The 25,667-nt window shown below is 35.7% G+C and overlaps 1 protein-coding gene and 1 pseudogene across 5 annotated transcripts in view; both read left to right on the top strand.

The window, feature by feature from the left end:
* The first annotated feature begins 2,752 nt into the window (after positions 1 to 2,752).
* CDC37L1 (cell division cycle 37 like 1, HSP90 cochaperone) overlaps positions 2,753 to 25,667 on the top strand; it is a 74,445-nt gene continuing 51,530 nt past the window's right edge. For 2 of the 5 annotated variants that reach the window (XR_008549766.1, XR_008549764.1), the window contains exons 1-8: positions 2,829 to 3,059; positions 6,713 to 6,994; positions 9,540 to 9,633; positions 18,254 to 18,369; positions 18,714 to 18,836; positions 20,198 to 20,362; positions 23,893 to 24,074; positions 24,921 to 25,013. Coding sequence is in view for 1 of the 5 variants with exons in the window: in XM_037495376.2 (XP_037351273.1) it covers positions 2,928 to 3,059; positions 6,713 to 6,994; positions 9,540 to 9,633; positions 18,254 to 18,369; positions 18,714 to 18,836; positions 20,198 to 20,362; positions 23,893 to 23,994 (1,014 nt within the window). In the remaining 4 variants the exon portion in view is untranslated. Of the gene's footprint in view, positions 3,060 to 6,712; positions 6,995 to 9,539; positions 9,634 to 18,253; positions 18,370 to 18,713; positions 18,837 to 20,197; positions 20,363 to 23,892; positions 24,521 to 24,920; positions 25,654 to 25,667 lie in introns of those variants that run through there. The other 3 variants (XR_008549763.1, XM_037495376.2, XR_008549765.1) reach the window with 3 other exon arrangements.
* On the top strand, positions 15,155 to 17,801 carry LOC129144928 (mitochondrial import inner membrane translocase subunit Tim8 A-like; annotated as a pseudogene).

Below are 25,667 nucleotides of genomic sequence, written 5' to 3'. Positions count from 1 at the left end.
CATGAGGTATAAAAGATGTACTTTATGAACCTTACATTCTAGTGAAGGAAGAAATACTATAAGTACGTGAATAAATTAGATAACTATGAAAAGTGCTAGGAAGGAAATGCCCAGGAAATTGAGATTGAAGATTATAGGTTGGACAGGGAATAAGAACCAAATTTAGACCTAGTAAACAACAGATCAGCCTGTCTAATGGTATGTACATTTGAGCTAAGATCTAAAAGGAAAAGCATGACTGCTATCAAGACATTTAAAGATTGCCTACCTATTGGCCATAAACTCTTTTTCCTTACTATTGAAAACCCAGTTTTACTGGGGTGACAATGCATATAGCTCCCGTGAATGAATCATAATTTATTTAAGCCAGTTCTCATTCATGAAATATAAGGGAAGTCACTAAGGATCATGTTTATGTCTGATATGAGACCTAAAAGTGAACAAAGGTGTCTTTAATTCCTCTCCCTTTTGCTTCAGTTATTGTCATGTTTTGATATGCTACCCAGATCTAAGGTAGTCACCATGCAAATATGAAAAGCCTGAAAAGCAAAGTCAGCAGACTTAGGATGATGGAAAGGATAGAAATAACTTGATGACATTGCCAAACTGCTAAACCAACCTTGGGACCATCTAGCTTCATCTTTTTGTTAAATAGTAAATAACTCTCCTTATGAGAGTCTTTGTTAGCTGGAGTTTTGGTTATTTGTCTTGAAAGCATATGATTGACTTAACAGGGATGTTACATGATCATATATGGGTGTACATACATATGTATATATATGTGTGTATATGTATATATATTTGGCAACTGTGTGAAAAGATTCTAAGGAGCAAAAATGGAACAGAGATGTGAAGACTACTGCAGTAGTCCCAGAGAAGGATTATGGTGTTTGGGGAGAGAGGAAGCAGTAAAGCGGGAAAGAAACAGACATATTTAAGACATATTTGCAGGTAAAAAATAAGACTTATTGGTTCAGATACAGGAGGTGAAAGACAGAGATGAGTTAAGGCTGACCTTTTTTGGACTTGATAATGGTGCCATTTATTGACATGGAAAGATATGAGTAAGTTTAATGGAGGGATGAAATCAAGAGTTCCTTTGTGTGCATTTAAAATTTATAATATGTGTGAGTCACTCAAAGAGAGATGTCAAGTCAACAGGTAGACATATGAGTCTGACATTCTGGAGTTAGGTCAGAGCTTGGATTTCATTTTGGGAGTTATCAATACACAGATGTTATTTAGAGTCAGGGGAACAGACAAGATAAGGTCCTCCCCACTGGCCAAAATTTGTGGAACTCTAAAATTATAGAGTCTATTAGAAGGGGAGGAGACTGCGAAAGAGACTAAGGGGAAGAGTGAGAGAGGTAGGAAAACCATTAACAGCAACAATACTTAACATTTATGTAGAGCTTACTTTATGCCAAGCACTGTTCAAAGCCCTTTGTACCATTTTCTCCTGTGGTTTTCATCCCTAAACTCAAAATGTTTAGGCACAGTGCTTCTCTAGTTCTATTAGTTATTGAGGCATTATATACACGTGTGTGCACATGCACACAAATTTGTTTTCACACAAATTGGATCATTCTTTCTCCAGATACAGATGATAGACAAACAGATATATCCAATTCTGGAACTGGCTTTTTTTTTTTTTTTTACTCCACACATTTTGGAGATATTTCTATGTCTGCACATTTATATCTACTTTTTTGGTAAGATTTAAATAATATTCCATTGTATTAAAATGTAATTTAAGTACCTCTATGTATGTGCAATTAGATTTTTTTTGTTATCACACACAAGTCTGGAATAAACATCGTTATAGGTAAATCATTTGCAATTGGTGCAAAAAAAAACCCTGTGGGATAATTTCCTAAAAGTGAAATTGCTGAATCAAAACCCCTAAACCTTTGGAATTGTCAAATCCCCCCCCCATCCCCCAAAGGTTGTTCAAATGACATTCTATCAGCATTTAACAGCATCTTGTCAGCATACGGCATTGGCAAATTCAAAAGTTTGCCAATCTACTAAACTGAACAAATAGCGTCTGCTTATATGAATGTCTTTAATGATAAATAGGGCAGTGAGACATGATGTTAAATATGCACATTTTGAAGTCAGGCTCCGTGAGCTGATCTCATATCTTCCCCTCTAAATGTATGACAGGGGTTATTACGGGTATATTTTTTCTTCTAAGAGGGGGATAAATGAGAGCACAAATCTTCAGGATTAAAGAAACGTAAGAAATACAGAAAAACCTCCCTGTATGTTAGCTACTAGCGTTACTCATCTCAATTTTTTTTTTTTTAAGTCCTACTCGTTCCAGTACTTCATCTGGGGCGTACTCTTCCCGGTTAAGTTTCGCAGAACTCTCGCTGCTTGTAACTCTAAACGAGAGGAAAATCAGCTCTCCTCTTCGAAATTCTCCCTGTTCTCCCCTCACCCCCGCTTCAGAACTACTGGCTCACATATCCAGGTGCGAGAATGAGTTGCAGTTTTTGAGCAATGTACAAAGTGGACGACACTTAGTCGGCGCAACTTGGGTGTCTAGAGACTTCAGAAAACAAGTATTTAACGCTGCATAATCAGCGGCGCCGCTACGGGTAAGCACCGAGCGCTGAAGGGATCAGATGACAGAGCTTTTAGAACCAGCAAGTACCCTAGGGCCACCCACTACCCGCCAGCCCCGGCGCGCACGTCCCACGTCCCCGCCCCAAGGCGGAAGTGACGTCATAAGCAGGGTCCGTCTCCCTCCGCCGTCTGTGGGTGGCGCGGCCCAGGCTAGCGGGGCGTACGTCGACGTCGCGGCCAGTGGAGGGATTCTGGGTAACGGCCCCGGCCGGCTGGGACGGCTGGCTTCGCGCTGCAGGTTCCACTCACGCCTGGTCGGTTGGCGGTGGCGGTTGTGGGGCGGGGGGCAGCTGGACATGGAGCAGCCGTGGCCGCCGCCTGGACCTTGGAGCCTCCCTCGGGCCGAGGGTGAGGCTGAGGAAGAGAATGACTTGGATGTGTCCCCCGGTTCTCCCCGCTGCCCGCAGCTGCCGGATGGCGGCACCCAGGTGAGAGGGGACGGGGTTCTGCTGGGGGAATGGGAAGGAGCCGTCGCCGGGCCCGTTGAGTCCCCAGTCTCTGTGAATCTCCGCTGTGTTCTATTATGAGCTCCCTCCTCCCTCTTGGGGACGGGTGCCTGATGCCATCGTACGGCTTTTGTAGCATCTTCTGAGGGCTCGAAGAGGAAATGATCATTTATTCCCACCCCCTACCTCCACGCACACTTTTTTTTTTTTTTTCACCTTGTCTGCATACCTCCTCACCCTTGGAAGACGGTCCTACCCGTCTCCTGACAACACCCAGGTTTTGGGGCGACTCATGCTCTAACATTGACCCTTTGTCCTCCTTGTGCATGCTTTCCTCCGAGCACTTTATTCTGTTGAAGGTTCTAATACTTGTGCACTGTTCGTAGGAACAGTGAATGGCTGTGTTTCAATAATTCACTGAGCTCCTGACAGAGAATTTTCAGATCCAATTTCACTGGCTTCACATCTGAGTAAATTCAGTAAACCTCGCTTTTGATGCTGGCCTAAATCTCCCTTTCGCGTGACCATTCCCCCTTATGATTTTTGATAAGAACATATAGACACACCTTCCCTTTTCCTTCTGACTTTCCCTCAGATTCTTGATGCTGCTTGTGGTTTTCAACCCAGTATACCTCCCTCTGAAACTTATCCAAATGTGATGTATCACTTATTTTCTGGGTCCTTTTCTTAGGGAGCAGTTACATACTCATATTGGGCCCTCGTTGTTTTTCTCCCAACCTGAGTGTGTTTTGGAAGTGTATTTCAGGATCATAGACCAAAACCTGAAATGTTCAATGAAATGGATTATAGGTGTCTGCGTTTTAGGCTTCTTGAAAAACGGGGTCCCTAAGAGCTTAACTAAATAATATAGTTTTTTTTTTAGACTCTTCTACCAGCTGTTAATGAAGATGAGTGATTTAAATCATTTGGCGATAAGTGTAGGATCATCCATACTATTCCAAACTCCTGGATTAGTTGACTTCACACAGAGAAAAGTGCTGTTTCATAACCACAGACTGTACTTCGGCCAGCCAGTCACTGGGAAATTTTTAGGAGGACAGAATGAGAGTTGATAGGTCAGTAGTCACTCACTAATTATGGATCACTAGTGTCATCTTTATATAAAAAATGCTATATAAGCACATAATGAATGTGTTACAGAGCTGAAGACAAAAGAATGAACACCACCTGCCATTGTCAATTTTGAAGGCATATAGGGGGAATAGAAAGGTTTCATGAATTTCAGTGCATTCTTGTTGACTCACAAAGGAAACATAAGGGGAAATGCTGGATTTAAAATATATCTGTAGATTAACTTTTCACTTGTGCATTTGGAATTATTAGCTTTTTTAACTGAAAGGGATTTTAGAAGTGAATAGACTTTTCTCCTTCGTGAAAAGTGAGTTCCTAGACCACATAGCTTAGTATCAGAATTAAAGATAAAACCCTTTTCTACTATGGTGTTTTTCCCCCACCAACTGCACTGCCCATCCTATGATATAATAAAAATTTTATTGGGCTGAAATTATCCTTGAATGGTATTAAAATTTGCAAATGGTTACTAATCTTAAATTAGTTCATGTGTTGTTTATTACAAATCTGCTTATTTGTCTTGCTGACTTTAAGACTTGGGAGTTTTGGGATTGAAATATTTTTGGAAAGAATAAAATTTAATTCAATTTATAAGTTCTTTATAATCTTAAAAATAATCTTTAGTTTAATATACCTGATATGGTAAATCTAAACATCTTAATGGCATATGTGAGGTATAGGTCCAAGATCCATTTAAAGAAAAGGCAGGCTTGGAATTTAGAGAGCATGTTTAAGAATTTTTTAATGTAAAGTTATATTAGTCAATCTTAATGCTAAAAGTTCCATTTTCAAATTTATGTTCATTGAAATACAATTATGTTTAATATCTCACTAAAACTTAAATTTTGTTCACAGATAAAATGACTTTTTATCGAATCATCTCTGTGTTAGTTTGCTCAAATGTTATCTCTGTCATCTGTGAAGAATTTCAGCATAAATCATTTTATGTTTGACTTGAGAAATGAGTATTTCCTCATTATAATATGAAAATGGAAGGCATTTCTGCCTTCTTGAGTATATCTTTTTTTCTTGCAAAATAAATTTTACAGCTTTTTTTTTTAAGTTTAGTTAGTCTACAGTAATTCATGATCCTAAGATAGCAAAAAATAAGGATAAATATTTTACTTGTTTGATTCAACTGCATGGCTCATGTGCTCCAAACTTGCTGAATGAGTAGATAAAACATCTGAATAGCAACACTGTCTACATTTGCCTCAATAGAAATCCAGGTTTTCCTGAAAACTCAACTAGGAGGTAGGAGCCTTGCCTGGTACTTCTTTCAGAGTTCTTTGTCACCACTAGTTTATTCTAAGAAGTAGTCATTTATTCATCTAAGATTTACTTAATTGTAGCCCCCAAAGAAACTGATAGTTGAGTAAATAATTAACCACAATATTGTATGAAAACACCACTATTGAAATATGGGTAACATGGAAGGAGGGGTAGGTATAAGAGAAAGGTTGGGGACATGGTGTCAGAATCTGAAATGGAAAGAGAAGGGTGGGTGTTTTGTTGTTTTTTTTTCCTGGGTGGGGGATTGCTACATTGAAGGGAGCATAGGCAGTGGGAAAATCACAACTGAGCCTAAAGAGGTAATAGAAAGATTATGAAGGATTATTCCATGCGCAGAGTTTGTTTTTTATCCCAAGATTTTAAGGAGAGTAAAGTTATCAGATTTGTTTTTTGGAAAGATCAGTTTAATAAGTTGAAGAATAACTTTATATAATTAAGGTGTGAAATTATAAGGCCCTGAATAGTGATGCAGATAAGGGAACAGTTTCTAATAGTTATTCTGGACACATAGTTTGAAATTGTTCTTTATTTTGATTAAGAAATCATAAAGACTGCCTTCAGCTTTTGTTTTATAGAGCTGAGGAATATAAGGAATTAAGCATCTACCACAGTGCCTTACATATAGTGGTTCAGTAAATATTAAAACTAATTTTTATTGCTTCTGAATGAAACAGAGTTTCAAGGTGGACCAGGTGACTTTTTTCTAAGTAACTTTGTTTATTTGATTAGGACTGAGTTACAGAATGTCAGATAATAGTTGATTGGAAATTTTCAAGAAAAACTCAGATCCTGAAAGATTGTGATAATACAGAAGACAAAAATGAAAAATGATTAGTTCTAATCAAATGTTCTTTGCGGTGAAGAATTTACAAAACAAAATTTAAAGGTCTAGTTTCCAACATCTTGAGTGGTAAAATGAACTAAATTTACACTGTCATACTCATTATTCTGCTGTTTCAGGTTTATGAAAACAATTAAGTGTTAGTTGGAACAACAGCAACATACAAAACACTATGCTAGTTGCCAGGCTTTTTGTTGCTGTTGTTGGGGAGGAGCACCGACTAACAAAGCAGCTTAGGAACTAGTTGATGAAACAAGGCCGATAATAAAAAACTGTAGCTAATACTTAGAAAGCAGGATGCCTGTGTAGCAGAAACATTGTACGGAAATCCTTGACTAAAAATTGAACTGTATTGTGCAAACATAACCATTGCCTTCTTCATTTCTTACAAATACTGTTTTTCATCTAGATATATAGCCATGGAATTGAACTGGCTTGCCAAAAGCAAAAAGAGTTTGTGAAGAGTTCTGTGGCGTGCAAATGGAATCTCGCTGAAGCTCAGCAGAAACTTGGTAGCTTAGCACTGCATAACTCTGAGTCCTTGGATCAGGAACATGCCAAAGCACAAATAGCAGTATCAGAACTGAGGCAACGGGAAGAAGAATGGCGGCAGAAAGAAGAAGCTCTAGTACAGAGAGAGAGAATGTGTCTGTGGAACATGGATGCCATTAGCAAGGATGTTTTTAATAAGGTATTACCTTTTATTGGACCATACTGAGAGAAGAAATAACAGAAGTGTTTGTACAAAACAGTTGTGCATATTTAGTAACAAAGCAATAGAATCCTGTAAATAGTATTCAGTTTTGACAGTTCATTAAACTCTGCTCTATCCTCAGTAGTGTCTAATGCAGATAGTCTTTAATACAACTGTATGGTGGCAGCATAGCACAGTGGATGTATGTGTGGGCTCTGGAATCAGACTGCCTCATATCTTGGCTTTATTGCATGCTGACTTTGTGAACTTGAGCAAATCACTTCACATCTCTTAAGTCTCAGCTTCCTCAACAATATAGAGTAGGTCTGAGGACTTTAAATAAGATAATGTCTTAAAAAGTATGTAGCGCTTTGGGCTATGTTAGGCTGATGTTAGGCTGATATTATGCTGTTAGCTGGCTATTAGTTTTGTAACACTGATGTATAGTTACTGCATTTGTCTTTAAGTCTTTTACTATTATTTACCAGTATATATTTATTACACTTCAGGTAGTAATCTGAAAGGTCTGATGTCTAGCATAGTACTTAATCCTTATTAGTAGTTTATTAAGAGCAGTGGTGTGTTTCTCACTGGATAATAGAAACCTTGTTCTCTGACTTTTGTATCTTAAGAAGAAATGGGCAGTGAAATAGTCATATTCTACTAATACATAAAGTTGTACCTTTTGCTGTTTGTACTATGCTTAATTTTCAAGCTTCAGAAATAGACTGCTTGCTCTATTCTAAGTCCACATTTACTTTAGCTTTAACCATCATTATTTTCTAGACCTCTTAGTCTATAACACTACTTGTTTCTGTTCTTTAGCCACTTTTAATTCACCCTCTTGAGCGCTCTTAATTTCCTTCCCCTAGACCAACTCTTGTTTTACTACAGCCATAAGTAATATACATAGGTAAATGTACACCACCACTAGATTTATCAGAGTTTTATTCTTCAATCATGAAAAACAATGAATATAATATGCTTATTGTGAAAAAATGCTTAAATATATAAAATAGAATTGAAAGACTTGCTTCACTTCCTGTTCCTTTTCCCAGAGATAATCACTGTTATCAGTCCTCTTTCTAGGCTTTTTCTATGCTTGTACCTATTTGTTTTTCCTCCCCTAAAACAGTAGCATTCTTTATCTGAATGATTTGTTATTATCTGTACATATTCTAAAGTGTGTATCTTAAGTCTTATTTATTTCACTCCAGAGTTATTTAAAATAATTTCTTATGTCAGAGAGAATGGTTGGAGCAGTGTTTCTTAATTTTATAAAGTTAATGTCTCAGTTGGTCACAAAAATTTTTTTCATTATTTCTGCTTTTAATTGTTTGTTTTTTTAAAATTAGGTTCTAACATAGCCTACATTTATACCACAAATTAATTAGGACTATCTTTATGTTCCAGTCATTTGCTCAAAATCGTACATTGATTTTGTCTGGGAGCTTGAGACTTGAGAGGACTGTTCTAGATCTGCGCTGTCCAACTCGATAGCCACTAGCCACATGTGCTATTGAGCGCTTGAAATGTGGCTAGTCCGAATTGAGATGTGCTGTAAGTGTAAAATACACACCAGATTCCAATAATTTAGTACCAAGAAAGTAAAATATTTCATTAATAATCCTTTATATTGCTTATATGTTGAAATGATAATAATATGTTGGATATGTTGGGTTACTATGTTCTTAATTTCATCTCTCTTTTTGTTTTATAATGTGGCTAATAGAAAACTTTAAATTACATTTGTGACTTGGATTATATTTCTATTGGACAGTGCTGGTCTAGATAACAGAACATACAAAGTAAAACATGCTTCTATTTTGAAATATATAAACTTTTGTGTACTTCTGGATTGTAAACTGGCAGAGAGCTAGTTTGTGATTTTCATTTTTGGCAGTGATGACCTCAAATGTGATCACAGAATATTTTGAAAAACTGCCAATTTTTCTGGCTAGATGAAAACTTAATCTTGATCTGTTTTATGACTTATTTAACTGAAAATAAGCACTTCCTTAATAGAAATTTGCACTTGATTTCAGAATCAAATTCTTTGGGCTCTCAAAGAAAAGTTTGGGTTTATGTCTTATCAAAGAATTTATAGTAAATATACTTCATTCTTTCTATGCTTTGAATTTCTGAGTTTATTTTCAGCAAGACCTTCAAAGATTAGGCTAAATAAAGTTCAAATGTTTCATGGAAATGAATAATGAAAAATATGCATTTAAGGATATTTCTGTATCTACCTTTGAAAGGGAAGGGTTAACAGAAAAGATTAATTCATTTGTTTCTCTGTGTAATTTCTAAAGTAATTCTGTGATTTTTCACACCTGTATTACTTTAAACAAAACCAGTCAAAACTCCAGTATAAGAAAACTTAATTTTTTAAATAGTTTGACATATAAATTTAATAAAATCATATCAATACTACTATACCACTTTTTTATTGTGTCTATTGGAAGGATTGCTAGACATTCAGTATCTGAAGAAGATTTCATTAGAATATGAAATCTGATCTTAACTTTAATTTTTTTCTTAGAGTTTTATTAATCAAGATAAAAGAAAAGATACAGAAGATGAAGATAAATCAAAATCATTCATGCAGAAATATGAGCAAAAAATCAGACATTTTGGTAAGTCTAATACTTGAGTTTCCTTTCTTTGTAATATTTGGTATCATACACATGTGTACAAAAAGTTGGTTTATAAAATGGGGACCAAAAAGAAGGTAAGTGGCAAGTTCTGGTTGTGTATAGTAAGTTCTGGCACAGTTGTATGGTTCTTTTTTTAGATGTTTTTGGTTTTGCTTTTTTTTTGGTCATAGAGTGACAATAGTAAATCAAGAATGAAAAGAAGCAAAATCTAATCTGTTATACTACTACTCTTTAAGACTCAGTTTTTATTTATTCTGTAGCCTCTTTCTATTTGTTTTTCTTTTTCCCTCTTTGCTGATTATCTAATTATCTTATGGGAGTAAGATTAACAATCATTTTTTTTCAGGTTTCAGATATATTGCCATACAAGTCCATAACAGATCATTGATCTATTTTACAGAAAAGTCTGGTAATAGAAATATGTCTATAAAAGAACTAAAAAATAGTTTTCTCATTGGCGAAAAAGCAGTGGAATGGGAGTTAATGTGGTGAAAGGTTCCCAAAATTGGTAACATTTGAACTAGATTGTGAGGAACACTTAAAAGAGTTTTCCATGTTGACAAGGGAAGCAAGGCAACAGAAGGTAGAGTTGGGCAACAGCATGTTATGTTCTAAGGATTTTTAAAAGCATTGTAATACTGCTGGGGTGCAAATGCTACTGAGACTTATTGGGAGTTAAGGTTCAAGGCATATGTATTTTTTAATCCCAAGTAGTATATTAATTTAGTAAACTTTGTGTTACATTAATAGGCTTTTTAAATGGAATTTTTAAAATCTTTTTCCAATAGTTTTTCCTCTCCAGAGTATTTGTAATTTCATTCATTTTCAGTTATTTCAAGATAGTGGATACTAACTTTAGATTTTTTCACCTTTTATGCAACTGATTCATAAAATACTCATTTTTCCTCATACTTGTTATTTTAAAATAAGAAAATAAGCTGTCTTCTATTTTATTCAAAAATGGCTGAAGAAAAAATAAGCAGTTATTTTTCACTTATTCAGTATTGCTTATAATAGGAAAAAAATGGATAAGCTGTCTTCCCTTGGATAGACTTAAAAATCTTTAAACAAACACACTCCTGAGTCATAAGGATAAAAAACGAAAATTTTGTAAATGAGTCTTTGGGATGATAATGTGAGTTGTTACTTCCACCTCGGCCTGTATTCTGCTGCTATAGGGAAAAGAGTCCCATAATACTGGTTGCTCTTTTAAAACCTGATTCTGTCTGATATAGTAGTATTCTTAAGGTGTTGTCACCCAGCTGGCATTTCTGTGTGCTGGTCGCTTTGGAGCCATGGAGAAAATACTGGGTTTAAAACAGTTCCCTCACTTTTGCTGTGAGCTGAATGCCCTGGTCAGAAGTGATTTTGTGTGGGAAAGTATCCCAGCTTCACAAGGTTTTACAACCTACCTGAGTCTATGTATATGAGTCTTCAACAAAACATTTCACTGTTTTATAAAACCTACTTTTTGGTTAGTGATACTCATAAGACTCACAAACCCATTGTGTTCATTTTTGCTGTAAAATGAGTTTCTGGGTTAAGAAATAAGGGGTCTAGCTTAATAAGACCACAGATGTGTACTACTGGTGGAATCTTTCAAGGAAGGAGGTCAATACCAGACCTAAAATGGGCTAGTATGAGTAAGGAACTGCTGAATTGGGACCAAGATAATCAACTTGTTTCTTGATTGATAGCTGGTCTTCAATATATGGTACCAAATTGAAGTTTGGGCTGTAGTTTCTGCCAATGATAAATTACATATTCAATGTCTATACTGGAAAATCCTTGATGGGGAGATCTCATTTATTGAATCTCTGCATAAAGCCATGCTGTTGAATCTCTGCATAATCTCAAGTTTCTACCATTACCCCTTGTTTTATAAGTTAAGGATTGTGCAAGCAATGAGAGAGCTGAGGAAAAAAGACTGGCTTTACTTCCACAAATGATAATAAGTGATTGTTTTGCCATTGTATGTTGAGGACTTCCAGTGTCTCATCCTATAATACTAACCAGAGCCTTACTGTCTTCAAAGCCAACCAGACCTGATAGCCACTCCCAGATTCACATTGTACCTGTTTCTTAGTGGAAATGCACAATGACTTTTCACTTTGGAGGAGATATCCTACTTGCTGCAACCCATTGGATCCCCAGAAATGTTACTAAGGTAGTAGGTTCCCAAATTTTTCGTATTTTATTCCCACTTTCTGACATACGTGTATCTTATCAGGACATCTGAGATAACTGCTATTTCCTGCTCACAAAGTTCCATTAGTGTGAAATCAGTCAACTTGCAGTAATGTGGGATGATGAGATCAAGTCCGTGTGGACTAAAATATGGTCCAGTGAGTTGATAGAGATCTTAGGCAAGACAGTGAAAGTTTAGCACTGTCCCTGCTAAGTGGAGCAGACATTTCTGGTGTTATATGCTTATTATAGTAAAGGGGGAAAAGCATGTGCCAGAATAATGACTACATCGATACACTTCTTTGAAGTTAACACATTTGGTATATCACCTGTAATTAAATCATCCATCAAGAGGCATTCCAAAATTGGATTGCTTTCCACACTCTTGGGAAACATGGGCTTGGTATAGGGGAGTAATTTGGAGGGCTTCATATTAGTACTTCTCTGTGATCTCCTGTACTTAATATTCTTCATAGTTCTTTGTAACTTTCCCTTATGGTATTTGTTAACTTTCTTATATTGCTCTAACTTTATAATTAAGTGGAATTTACCATCTAATGATAAATGGTACATATGGATTATTATGAAGCATTGAAATCTCAGTTTTTTCCCTAATTTGTATGTATTAATTTAGCTAATTTGTGTTTTATAAATATAAAATACTAATTTAGGAAAAAGTTTTAAATGTCACAAAAGTTTTATTCAATCATATGCATAATTTTTTTATTAAATTTTTTATTTTTTACATCATTGTTCATTTTTTTTTAAAGATTTATTTATTTATTTATACACACACTGGGTACAGTCAGAAGCATGGAAGGGTGAGAGAATTCACCAGAGCCAGAGCGGGGAGCAGAACAGGCAGACCGATGAAGTACACTGCTGAGGGGAGCAGCGGGTGTGGCAGGAGAGGTCTGCACGCCATGTGGAACCCTCGCCGGTGGCCACAGCCGAGCGCTCAACTGTTGCACCACCGGGGAGGTGGTTGTTCATTTTTAAACAATATTTGCTTCCCCACACCCCCTCTGGTGTAGTCCCAATAGTTTCCTTCACCAATACACCCTACACCCGTGCACCATTACCTCAGTCCCCTGTGCTCCTCTCCCTTCTCCTCCCCTGCAGTATGTCTCTGATTTATAATTGTCCGTTTTTGCTTTGTTGTGTTTTGCACTATTATTATGTTTTTACACTGATATCTTATTTGGTTCCCCTATAGTCCTGTTATAAGTGAAACCATCTGATATTTTTCTTTTTCCTTCTGCCTTATTTCACTGAGCATAATTCCTTCTAGTTCCATCCACATTGCTGCGAATGGCATGAGTTTATCTTTTTTGATTACTGACTAATATTCCATTATGTATATATACCACATCTTCTTGATCCAGTCATCTATTTTTGGGCATTTAGGTTGTTTCCAGTTTTTACCTATTGTAAATAGTGCTGCAGTAAACATGGGCATACAGGTATTCTTTGGAATCAATGTTTTTGTGTCTTTTGGATAGATCCCTAGTAGTGGAATTGCCAGGTCATATCAATCATATGCATCTTTGACATAACTGTCTCTTAAACATCAGAACTACCTTTTTGATGGTCTTACATTATACATCATCTGTTCTGTTCCAGCCAAAGTTAGCCATGATTTAGCATTTTTTTGAATCTATATAGGATGTTGTCATTAGATTTTATGAAAAAATGTGAAGATCTGCATAAATGCTAAGATAGAATCTTTTTCGATTGTAGTGAATGAATATGGATTTTCATTTGCCTCAGTATAATCTCTTATTTATTGCTTTTCAAATACTTCAGTATCCTATTTTTGAAAAGCATTTAATATAAATACTTTAGAATATGAAGTGAAATGGATAGAAATTAATATGTGATATAACTCGTTTTGTACTTTAAAAATTGTTTAAAAATAAGCCCAGAAAGAGTCAAAATGCTAACTTTAATTATCTCTTATAGAATTGCAGCTGATTTTTATTTTCTGGATTTTTTGAGTTTTTCACAGTGAATATATTTTTATAATCTATAAAAGAAATGTTTTAAAGGGTTTATCCTTAGAACTGAAGGATGCCTTTTAGAAAAGTCATTGATGTGATTCGCCGTATTAGCAGTTGGTTGTAGCATAGCCACAGGACTTTATTATCAGTTTTATGTGGGAGGAATGAAAATGTCAGGAATTTTTGGAATGCTTGATTCGGTTACATGTCGTCTAGAAAGCACCATAATCCATAGGGAGAAAAGAATGGATTTGGTTTCAAATAAGATGAGTTTATGTGCAGGGAGGAATAGTTTTTTGGTGGTAGGTGATTGGGAATGCAGGGGGGGAGGGAGTTTAGGAAATACAGAAAAAAGAGGTTTCATGTCTTTCGTTAAGAAATTTGCAGCCTAGTTGGGAGACTTTTAGCACATAGAGAAACTAAAATCACTATATATATTTAAAGGATTAAATTATTATTTGGAAAAGGAAATAATAAGGATGTGTATATTTGGGAACATTTTAGGAACCAGGTGGAATATTGAAGGCTGATAGATACATAATCAAAATATTTTAATTTTCTGAAGTATGGTTTTCAAGCATTCAGAGAAATTGGTTGCATAGTTTAAATGACTAGATTATTCTTAACCAAATAATTGACTTAATATTTGATGAATGAATAACTTGTTTACTAGTATGTTAGTAATACCTAACATTTAGCAGGTGTTTACTTTCTGTCAGACACTATTCTAAGTGCTTTATTTGCATTAACTCATTTAATCCTCAAGAAATCTTGTGAGTTAGCTGATGTTTTAGCTGTATTTTATAGATGAGTAAATGGAAGCATAAAGGTATAAAGGAACTTGTCCAAGGTTTAGTAAGTGGTAAGAACAATATTGAACCTAGACAGTTTCTCTCTGGTCTCTTTCCTTAGCCATCATGCTAGATTATGCTGCTACTCTTTTTTTTTTTTTTTTTTAAGATTATATTTATTTATTTATACAAGCGCTGGGTATAGTCAGAAGTGCTGGAGGGTGAGAGAATTCACCAGAGCCAGAGTAGGGAACAGAACAGGCAGACTGATGAAATAAACTGCTGAGGGGAGCAGCGGGCGGCAGGAGAGGTCTGTGCACCATGTGGGACCCTCACTGGGTGGTCAGGGATCGAACCGGCACTGCAGAGGTCGCGGGCAACTTCGCAGCCCAGCGCCAACTGTTGCACCACCAGGGGAGGCCTTGCTACTCTTTTATTTAGAAATTCCAGAATAACAATCATTTCAGGTATGTTCTATACCACTAAACTATTGTCTTTAAGTATTTTGTTCAGAAAATTCCACTCAGTAAAAAGTTTGTGTGAACTATTTGTAACCTTATTTCTCAATTTCATAAAAATTCAACGTAGTTTTTAAAATCAAGTAATGACAGCTATTTCTCAGATCAGGAAATGTTTAACCTTAAGTGTTAATTTTGTCTCAGGTATTAGATAGTTTAAAAAGTATAACATTTTGGGGCCTCTCTGGTGGCGCAAGGAGTTAAGCGTCAGCGCTATGAAGCATTCTGCAGCCACTGCAGCATGAGTTCAATCCCCAGCCAGGGAGCTGACCCACAAGGCGCAGCAGACCTCTTCTGACTCACCCGCTGTATTTGAGTAGATCTGCCTGTTCCGCTCCCCACTCTGTCTCTGGTGAATCCCCACACACACACTTCTGGCCCGTGCCCCAGTTCTTGTATGCATAAATAAATAAATCTTTAAAAAAATATATAACATTTCATGAAGGTCAGTGAGTTGGTGCAGAGTGTACCTCTGTGGGTGTGGTCGTACTGGGGATGGATTCCTTCTCAGCTTCCTCCGCCACAGGTTTGGACTAACTGGACCCGCAGCTGCAGCCTTTCATCGAGATGGATACACAGAAGCAGCGCTTCCAGCAGCAGGTGCACCAGATAACTGAACTTTGTTGGGAGGAGTGCATGGACAAGCCTGGCCCAAAATTGGACAGTCAGGCTGAGGCCTGTTGGTGAATTGTATTGAGCACTTCAGTGATACCAGCTAATTCATCCTGAATTGACTGGAACAGACCCAAAAATCCAAACCAGTCTTCTCAGACAGCCTTTCTGACTGATCTCAGCATTACTTCTTTGGAAAAGGAAGGTAGTTCAAAAAAAGAAGAGCTGTGGATGGGGCAGCTGAAGAAAAGGATATGGGAGGATTGGCTCCCACCTTTGTTACTCTTGGGACATATTCGTTCATCTAAGAATGAACAAGGACCAGTTTTGGGGGGTTGGGGACAAATGTGTACTTGGTTATATTTTTTATTGTTAATCTTTTGAAAAAATTGACAGATAAATGGAACATTTTTGGATACGTATTATTGTATGTAGGACTCTGCTTTTCTCAAAGTCGCACTACTTTCTGTAATTGTGATAGTGGAACTGCTTTCTATAATTTAATAGTGGGACCACATAGGTAAAAATTTGTCATTTATGTGTATTCATTTCATATTTCTGGGGCGATTGATCAACATCTTTGTTTCTCTCAGAAATGATGGCAGTGAGGAAAAAGTAATTTACTACTTAACTGTAGACCTTCATCTACTAATAGTTTTTGACTGTCTCTGCTGGGGGGAAAAATCTGAAATGTTCGTATAGTACACATCAACTTTCTGTTTATCTCCCTTATTCTGTGAATTATTTCAAATTCTATAGAAAGTATACTCTTAAAGCAGTACAGACAGCCTGAGAATCTAGAAACCTTTAGTTATAAAGGACTCTAGCCAGTGAACATGATTCTCATTACTAAATTGCCATAGGAAGACGCCAGCTTACAACCTTGTATATCAGGGTCCAAAAAATTCAAAAGTGCCTATAGCAGTTGTAAAGATTTACACCAGTCAAAAACTGGCAGCAATTTCAGGAAGAAATGTATGCCTGATGTTAATCAGCCTAATGTTAAGCAGTAACTGCTTACTGCATTCTTTTGATCACTGAAATAAAGGCTTCTACAAAATTAAAAAAAAAAACTTCAACATTTAATGACACCTATCTCATTGCCCCTACAAGTGTCAGTAACCCTTTCATATTATCTTTCCTGCAAAAGAAACCAAAATACATAGGATTTTGGTGCCTCAGAGAGAAACAGTGCTGCCATGAAAAAGTAAACAGATGCAGCAATGATCTCTATAATTGGTAGATAGAATTAAAAATGTTACACTTCTGAAGTGTAACAAAGCTAATGCAGAACTGTTTCATAGGATATGTCTTTAAATATCAGAAATAAGATTTATCCTTTTTTAAATCTGACCCCCAGAATGTACTCGATTCTTTAGCTATAGTTTGAGAAGTAGTTTTAAGTAACTTCCGTAATGTTTCTGTTCTCAGAATTTAAAATGACTTAATTACTGTATCCAAAGTATTGAGGAAATAACTATAAAATTAGTGTAACTCTTCATGAGACAATGTTAAAATGCTTCCTCCTACCCTCTCTTTTTTAAAAGGAAAAAGTAATTTATTAATGTGGAACTTTAATAATAAAGGAAAGATTTGCTGCCAAAGTATTGAGACAGCCTCATAAGATTTTTATGATGACCCAGACTTCCCTGAATGAGTCTTTTTTTTTTTTTTTTCCCTGAATGAGTCTTAAACTTCTAAAGTTAAAAGCTGAACTCTACTGGTTTCATGATTTTTTGGGTGGTAGTCACTTTTTTGATCAAATTTTTTACTAATTTGGATAAAAATGAAGATAAACTAAGTAGTCTTTGCATTAGTTTGATATTTCAGAGCAAAAATGGCAGCCATTTTCAAATACGCTTAACTGATTTTTAAGGTTTTTGTTTACTATATTGTATAAACATGAGAAAATGGTTAACATGATTAAAATTGTTAAAGCATATTTACTATTACAACACTGAATTGATTTCTCATGCCGTCGACATTTTACCATATATTAAGACATATATTAAGACATATATTAAGACATTTTACCATATATTAAGTTTTTAATAAATTAGAGATAATAAACTTTATGAATATTGTCTTTGCTTAGTATAGTTTCTCAAGGTTTTGCTTTCTTTTCTAATAGAAAAATTTGTATTCTGTGAATAAATTATACTGAGTTTCTTGAAATCATCTCTACTCATTTTAACCTAGGATGTCCAACCATCTCAATTTACCTAGAGCTTTGAGCATTCCCCAAATGAAGGGGTTTTGGCTTTTAACTAGTCACCCTACTTCAGTCTGACGGATTATCTGAAATAAAAGTTCCCATGACTTTTGGAAGCTATTCCCAATATACTGGGTATTACTTTAAAAGAGAAAGCCTCTTCATTTGCTTTTATCTTAGCATGTTGCTGTGATAATATGAATTCTCTAAAACATTTTAAAATGCCATTTCTTTTACAAGAAGAAAGTACTTGACATTAACTGTTTATTTTTTTTACAGGTATGTTGAGTCGATGGGATGATAGTCAGAGATTTCTGTCTGACCACCCCTACCTTGTATGTGAAGAAACTGCTAAATATCTTATTTTATGGTGTTTTCATCTAGAAGCGGAACAGGTATCATGTGAACCTTGAATTTCTGGGAACCTGAGTGAGATTTTGATGTACTCTTTTGTTCTGTTTTTCACATTACTTTAAATGAAAGCAATAAGAAATGTAAATGGAATTTCAATTTTTTTCTTTTCAGATTTTTTCAGTTTATTGTGGGAATTTTTTTAGTGGTTTCAAGTAGCATTTTTTCCATATGCTTTCCCTTCACCTCCCTTCTTTTGTCCCCATATACTATAAGTCATTTTTTTTTTTTTACCTATTAGGAATCATGTTTTAAAAATCTAAATAGTGACTATAATTTTAAATACATTTCCAGATGTGTTTCTTATAATTTTAATGTTTCTTTTCAGAAAGGGGCTCTAATGGAACAAATAGCACATCAAGCTGTTGTAATGCAGTTTATTATGGAAATGGCCAAAAACTGTAATGTGGATCCAAGAGGGTGTTTTCGTTTATTTTTCCAGAAAGCCAAAGTAAGTAACATTTTGGTATTGTTAATGGTAATCTTAGGGGCCTCCCTGTTGCGCAGCGGTTGAGCGCTGGGTTGCGAAGCTGCCCGCGACCTCTGCGGCGCCGGTTCGATCCCCGGCTGCTCCCAGGCCACCGGAGGAGGGTCCCACATGGCCCACAGACCTCTCCTGCCGCCCGCTGCTCCCCTCAGCAGTGTACTTCGGAACTTTTGCCTGCTCTGCTCCCCGCTGTGGCTCTGGTGAATTCTCTCACCCTCCCGCACTTCTGACTGTACCCAGTGCATGTATAAACAAAACAAATGAACAAGTAAAAAAATAAAATAAAAACATGCCTCTAAAAAAAAAAAAATTAAAAAAAAAAATGGTAATCTTAGCTGATATCTCTTTGGTCCATACACATTGAAATAAGCCATGCAGCCAAATTCTAAATTCTATAGCTTTTATAATGGAAAGAAAAATTATGTGTCTGATTTCACGCTAATTTAAACTTAAGGGAGCTATATAAGATGCTGTACCATAGTATGTATGTGAAATTGAGACCCTTTCAAGTGAATGAATGTATGTATTCAGGAAAATTGGGGGATTCAGTCCTTCAATAAATATTAAGTTTGAATGCAAACGCACAGCTATTTAAGATACTGAGAATACAATGTTGAACAATATAGTCCTCTATTTATAGAACTCATAGTTTAATGAGAAATCGAACTTTTGTAATTAAAAAAATTTTAAATTCTGTGTTATATTAGTATTGGACATGCACTGTGTCATTATTAATCTGCAAAGGAAACATTTATAAATGGATCTCCTGCCAATAAGTCTTTTGTATCATTGGAGGGAGTTCAGAACTTTTTTCTTTCCATATTAAAGGGAGTACTTGCTTAAACTAAGATATTTCCATAATCAGGCTGAATGTTGTTTCATTCAGTTTTCATGTTTTTACAAATAGAAAGTATAGACTCAGAGTCCTGGAAACAAGTAACAGTTTCACCTCATTACGAATATCCCTTGGTTGTTGCTTTGTAATGAAAGAGGATTGCGTGAATGTGAGTGGTTAAATAAGGAATATTTTGAATCTTGTCAAGAATCCAGATAAATCAAGAAATAAAGAAAAAGGTGTGTAAATGTATGAAAGGTTGTTTCTTGTGTTTTATTTTGCTGAAGCAGAGGAAATGGAACAAACTAACCATTAATATTTATAGAAAATGGGCAATTTTTGTAAATTTAACAGGCATCTTGGTGGTATCTACATTTAAACTGTTCACCTTGTCATTACTTCTTCCTCTTCAAACATAATGTATTTTTTATAATTTATTGTGTGGTGTGGAAGTCTGGAAAAAGAGTCTTTGTTTTTTTATGTTTTCTAGGCAGAGGAAGAAGGTTATTTTGAAGCATTCAAAAATGAACTCGAAGCTTTCAAGTCAAGAGTCAGACTTTATTCTCAGTCACCTAGTTTTCACCCTTTGGCAGTTCAGAATCATGTTCCCCATTCAGCTGTTGGATCTATAGGTTTATTAGAATCCTTGCCACAGGTAAGTTATAAAAGTAAATACTTATCTTATAAATGAATAGTTAATATAATTTTGGTCCTTTTTACTATGATATGTAATTATGTGAGGCCCTTTTAAATATTCTTGCCTTAGAAGATTACTCTTGAGTTTTATTTCACACTGTGTTTTGGCACTGAATCCCTCCCATCTTTTAGGTAGAGACACAACAAATTTTGCTCCTTTAAAGACAAAAGAGATGAATTACACTTTAGCATTCTTAATGACAAGTGTTATTATTGGTCATCGTTCATAAACTTCTCGAGATGGCTCCTGAGAAACATCTCTCTTTCTGAGTAGAACTATACTCTTAGGAAGTTACTCGGATGATTAGCTCCAGAGCATGCATCTAAGTGGCAATCAAGATGATCTGCTGAATGAGTTTATTTGATAGTATTTTGTTAAATGTTGGTGTTGTCAACTAGATTTTAAAACATTAATGTTGAATACTAAGCTGTTCTTTTGGTAATATGGACCAATTGTTTGAACTTTCTTTGGAGTCTATTAGATCAAGAAAAAACATATCGCTAGCATTAAAGAGTTTATGTCAAACAGAGGACCAGGTTAGACTACTCCACTAGTCTACCTGATACTACTTAGGATTACAATTTTAAGTTTTTATTAGAAAGTTGCTGCCCGTTTTGATTTTAGAAGCATTTTAATAGAACCCAGTAATTTCTCCTTTTCAAACCCCACAATTTTAAAATTAGCCTGTTCAGTCTGTTGCCTACACAGTGAAACGGGAAGTCATATTCAGAAGACAATATGAGAAACATCAGAATATTTACTTTTAAATCGTATTAAGTGGTAGGAATTGACATTTTTAACATCTTTACCTTATGTCTATAATATTGCCATTCTAGTTACACCTGTGATAAGCTAAAGGGACAGTTTAAGGGAAGTAATTGATCATATTCAACACAACCAAAAATATTATTCTGAAAGGCAGAAATAATCAAGACTGATTTATTAAAATAATTAGTATTGATATCCATTAGACATGTAAGCAATATTTCCCTTAATTGTGTCCTACAGATTATCTCTTAATGTTGTGTAAATACTGATCATTTTTTTTTTCTTCAGTTCCTTGAGAAACAGCCCATAGTGAGATATTCTTTCCAATATGTAAACTTCCTAAAATTAAGCTGTCACATAGTAAATACAAAGAAAAAAGAGACATTTGAAGGATGCTATTGACACTACACACAAGAGGGAAAAGGTATTAAAGTAGCATAAGAGGCATGTATTATTAAAAAATTCCTAGTTAGGGGGCCTCCCCGGTGGCGCAGCGGTTGAGCGCTGGGTTGCGAAGCTGCCCGCAGCCTCCGCAGCGCCGGTTCAATCCCCGGCTGCTCCCCGGCCACCTGAGGAGGGTCCCACATGGCGCGTAGACCTCTCCTGCCGCCCGCTGCTCCCCTCAGCAGTGTATTTCGGTCCTTCTGCCTGCTCTGCTCCCCGCTGTGGCTCTGGTGAATTCTCTCACCCTCCCGCGCCTCTGACTGTACCCAGTGCATGTATAAACAAAACAAACAAACAAATAAATAAAACATGCCTCTAAAAAAAAAAAAAATTCCTAGTTTGGGCCTCCCTGGTGGCGCAGCGGTTGAGGGCTGGGTTGTGAAGCTGCCTGCAGCCTCTGCTGCGCTGGTTCCATCCCCGGCCACCTGCGAGGGTCCCACATGGTGCTCAGACCTCTCCTGCCACACCCACTGCTCCCCTCAGCAGTGTATGTCGTCAGTCTGCCTGTTCTATTCCCTGCTCTGGCTCTGGTGAATTCTCTCACCCTCTCGCGCTTCTGACTGTACCCAGTGCTTGTATAAATAAATAAATCTTAAAAAAAAAAAAATTCCTGGTTTAAGAAAAGTAAATTCTTGTTACTACGTAATAGATATCAACTAAGATCTGCTGCTAAGACACCCCTGTGCCTGGGAATTATACAACTTTGATACTTTTGAACTGCTGGTATTACCAGGCTTTTGTTCAAACTTAATTCATCTAGTCTTGATAGATCAGTTTATTGTGGTAGGAGAAGGTGAAGATCCTTGTCTAGCCACCTGGGATGTGGGAGAGATTTTCTAGTTGAGGGAAACTGAAGGGATTCATTTGTCAATTGAGAGGAGATTTGGGGGAAAGAAGCTTACCGTACTATCTTATTTTTATTAGTTTATGGATTGCAAAACATTTTCACATGTTGATAATCTTCTCAAAACCCCTTTGGTTCATTTTCATTCATTTTATGGATGAAAAACTAAAAATCATGGAGGTTAAATAATTTGACTAACATCAGTATGTAATGGAGCTATTTTACCCTGGATTTCTATCCTACTTCACTGTTCATCAAGCTATACTAGACTATTAATGAATCATACATTAGAAATAGAACAAGACATTAGTCATGTGCTCTGGAAAAGAACTGGTCATAGACAAGAAATGTGTTTAGAATTTAACTAAATTTGAATATGGGGTAATAAGTGGAATTTATAAGTTAGGTTGGTATATTGATTACTTTTTGTTTAAGTCTCTTCATGATATCTTACAATTCCTAGGATAAATAAGTTCTGAAGAATCTCCTTACCCAACTTTAATACTGAGAACTTTCGAGGAAAACTGGAGCTCAGTCTTAGTAAAGTAATTGTAAATTTTGTCCTGAAGGTCTTTGGAATTGGGCCTGAATTGTCAGAAAAGTTCTTCAAGTTGTATTTTTGGGGAATGGGGTAACAGAACACAAGCATTATTAATAATGTTTTAAAACTAAATTTGGATTAATGCTTTAGCTTTAACTTTTTTTTAATTAACAGCAATCTTGTGAAGTACCATTATCCCTAATTTTGAAAGAACTAACCCAAGTCCTCTTGGATGGAGATCTAAGTAACAGTTACCCACATTTATCCTATTGGCTAACTTTAAATTTTATTAAATTATGAATTATCATCTTTTTGAAGACTGCACTATACTTTGTGGTAGAGGCAGGATTAAAGTATCAGAAATAGGGACTTAAGACCCAGGGCTTTAGGAAATCCTTCCCCAAGAATTCAGTTTTGGTAGAGGCAGGATTAAAGTATCAGAAATAGGGACTTAAGACTCAGGGCTTTAGGAAATCCTTCCCCAAGAATTCAGTTTTGTCTGTTTATCTGTTCTGCGTATCTTTAGTTATTAGAAATTACTGCTGCAGTACCACCTACTTTTATTTCCTTATTTTATTTAATAAAACATCAATGAGGAAAATAGTGGTAGGGGATAGATGTCTTAAACCTCCCCATCCCCTAAGGAAAAGGGTTTTCGAAAGATGCTCTTCATAAAGCACAATACTTTGTGATTCCTTTATTGTAAAAATCAGAGCTAGATAGAAATCAAATTATTTACATTCAGTTCTTTATGAAGGAAATGGCACAAATAATGGGCTGAGGTTTGGAAAAGTAAAATGACACTTAAATGTAGTTGCCTATACTGGCATAAACTGGTTATTGTACATGGTTTCTTCTCAATACTTTTTTTTTTTTTTTTTTCATTTCCAGAATCCAGATTATCTTCAGTATTCTATTAATACAGCTCTCTGCAGTTTAAACTCAGTGGTACATAAAGAAGATGATGAACCCAAAATGATGGACACTGTATAATTTGGTTAAGACTGCTGAAGCCAAGTGCTATTTTGTTACAAGAAAGGAAGAACTTGGCTATTTTCTCGACACTTTTATGGGTGCTGCACTTTATTTTTTGTTTGGTTTTTGATGGGAGGGGAAAAAAAGAGTACTGAAACGTTTTATAAACTTTTTTTTATGTGCTGCTAGGTTTTTTTTGTTGTTTTTTTTTTTTTCCCTGAAGAAAAGAGTGGTACCATATGTTGTGGGGAAGTGAAACTGGACTCTTTTTTTTTTTTTTTTTTTTTTTGGCTACTAAATTTGCCTTTAATCTTAACTGTTCTCAATTTTGGAATCAAAGTATGAAAATCTGCACAAATGCAATGTTTACAAGAACTGGTTGATTCTAGGAGGCATCTGCTACAGTCTCTTTTTATATGGATATGTACATGTCCTACTCTACGAAAATGATTAAAGATAAAAATGTACTTGTATCCTACTGCTAATTTAGCTGTCACATCTGGTGTTTCATCATATTAAAAGCAATAAATCGGTAGTTGATAATCTACTAAATAAGCTGGGTGTTACAAATTAAAAGTCTTTTCCCTTAAATAATATTACATTCGTATTTTCGACACCATCAGTTAAATCATTGACTCTAATATCAAATTGTATAGATGCCAAGTTTACCCCCTAATATTCTCAAAACTCTATTCCTTAGGAAGTGATTTTACCCTGTTGACGTTAATATTAAGGGTTATAGTGATAGAAAAAGTGATAAGGCTAATATAGATTTAAAAAAAAAAAATGAAAACACAAGATCAACTTCAAGCTCACGCTTAATTTCTTTGCTTGACATAGTCTGGGATTTCTCAGGGAGTAAGTTTTAAAAGAATACTAGTGATTTACAAGAATAAACAGGAATAATCTGATTTTTAAAATTATGTTTATTTGTTTTAATATAGCCCAAGGACTTCTTTTAAAAGGTGAAGAATCTGTAGAGCTAATTGCCTCAAACTGCCAGCTACCTATTTCTAAGAATTTCATGATCCTTATTGGTAATGATGACTTTTACTACATTTCTCATTTTTCTCTAGCTCAGTTATCTTATGAATACTCTGAGCTTTTATTACTTCCTATATAATTCACTTCAGATATACCAGGATTTTTGATGACTCTTTATTTGGAATTAGATGACATTGCTAACTGTTATCCTTATTATTTGAGGATTAATCTAACTTACAGGAACACAAACTTTGCTTTGTATTGGGTGTAGTCTGTGACTCAGTCCCATTAACACTAGTAGCAAACATTTGGAAAATGGCTAACTAGGACTGGGAATACCTGTCTCAACTTGAGAAACCATATAATGTTAAGGTACCTATATGGTGATCAGATCTGTGGCCTTGGCCTTATTTGCACCTTTTTAAAACTGAGGTGATAAAGCACTTAGTACCCAAATCTCAATTGACATCTGGAATTACTGAATCAAACTTCTGTAACACCACAGTCCTCCTGATTGCCAGAATAAAGTTTTTTTGTGCTTTTGATATAAATAAATACTCTATAATAAAATGTTTGATGAATTTATATGGTAGTATTCATCAGCCTGTAATTTTTTTTAATCCAGTGACCGAATTATAGAAGTGTTTTTTTGGTGGTCTTTTTTTTTTTTTTTCTATTCTGAAGCAATCTCTTGCTTTTCCTTTTCT

This window comes from Talpa occidentalis, unplaced genomic scaffold, assembly GCF_014898055.3.
Source record: "Talpa occidentalis isolate TD23 unplaced genomic scaffold, MPIMG_talOcc4v2.1 talOcc4.7, whole genome shotgun sequence".
NCBI classification, from domain to species: domain Eukaryota; kingdom Metazoa; phylum Chordata; class Mammalia; order Eulipotyphla; family Talpidae; genus Talpa; species Talpa occidentalis.
This window is presented reverse-complemented; position numbering and strand designations above follow the sequence as displayed.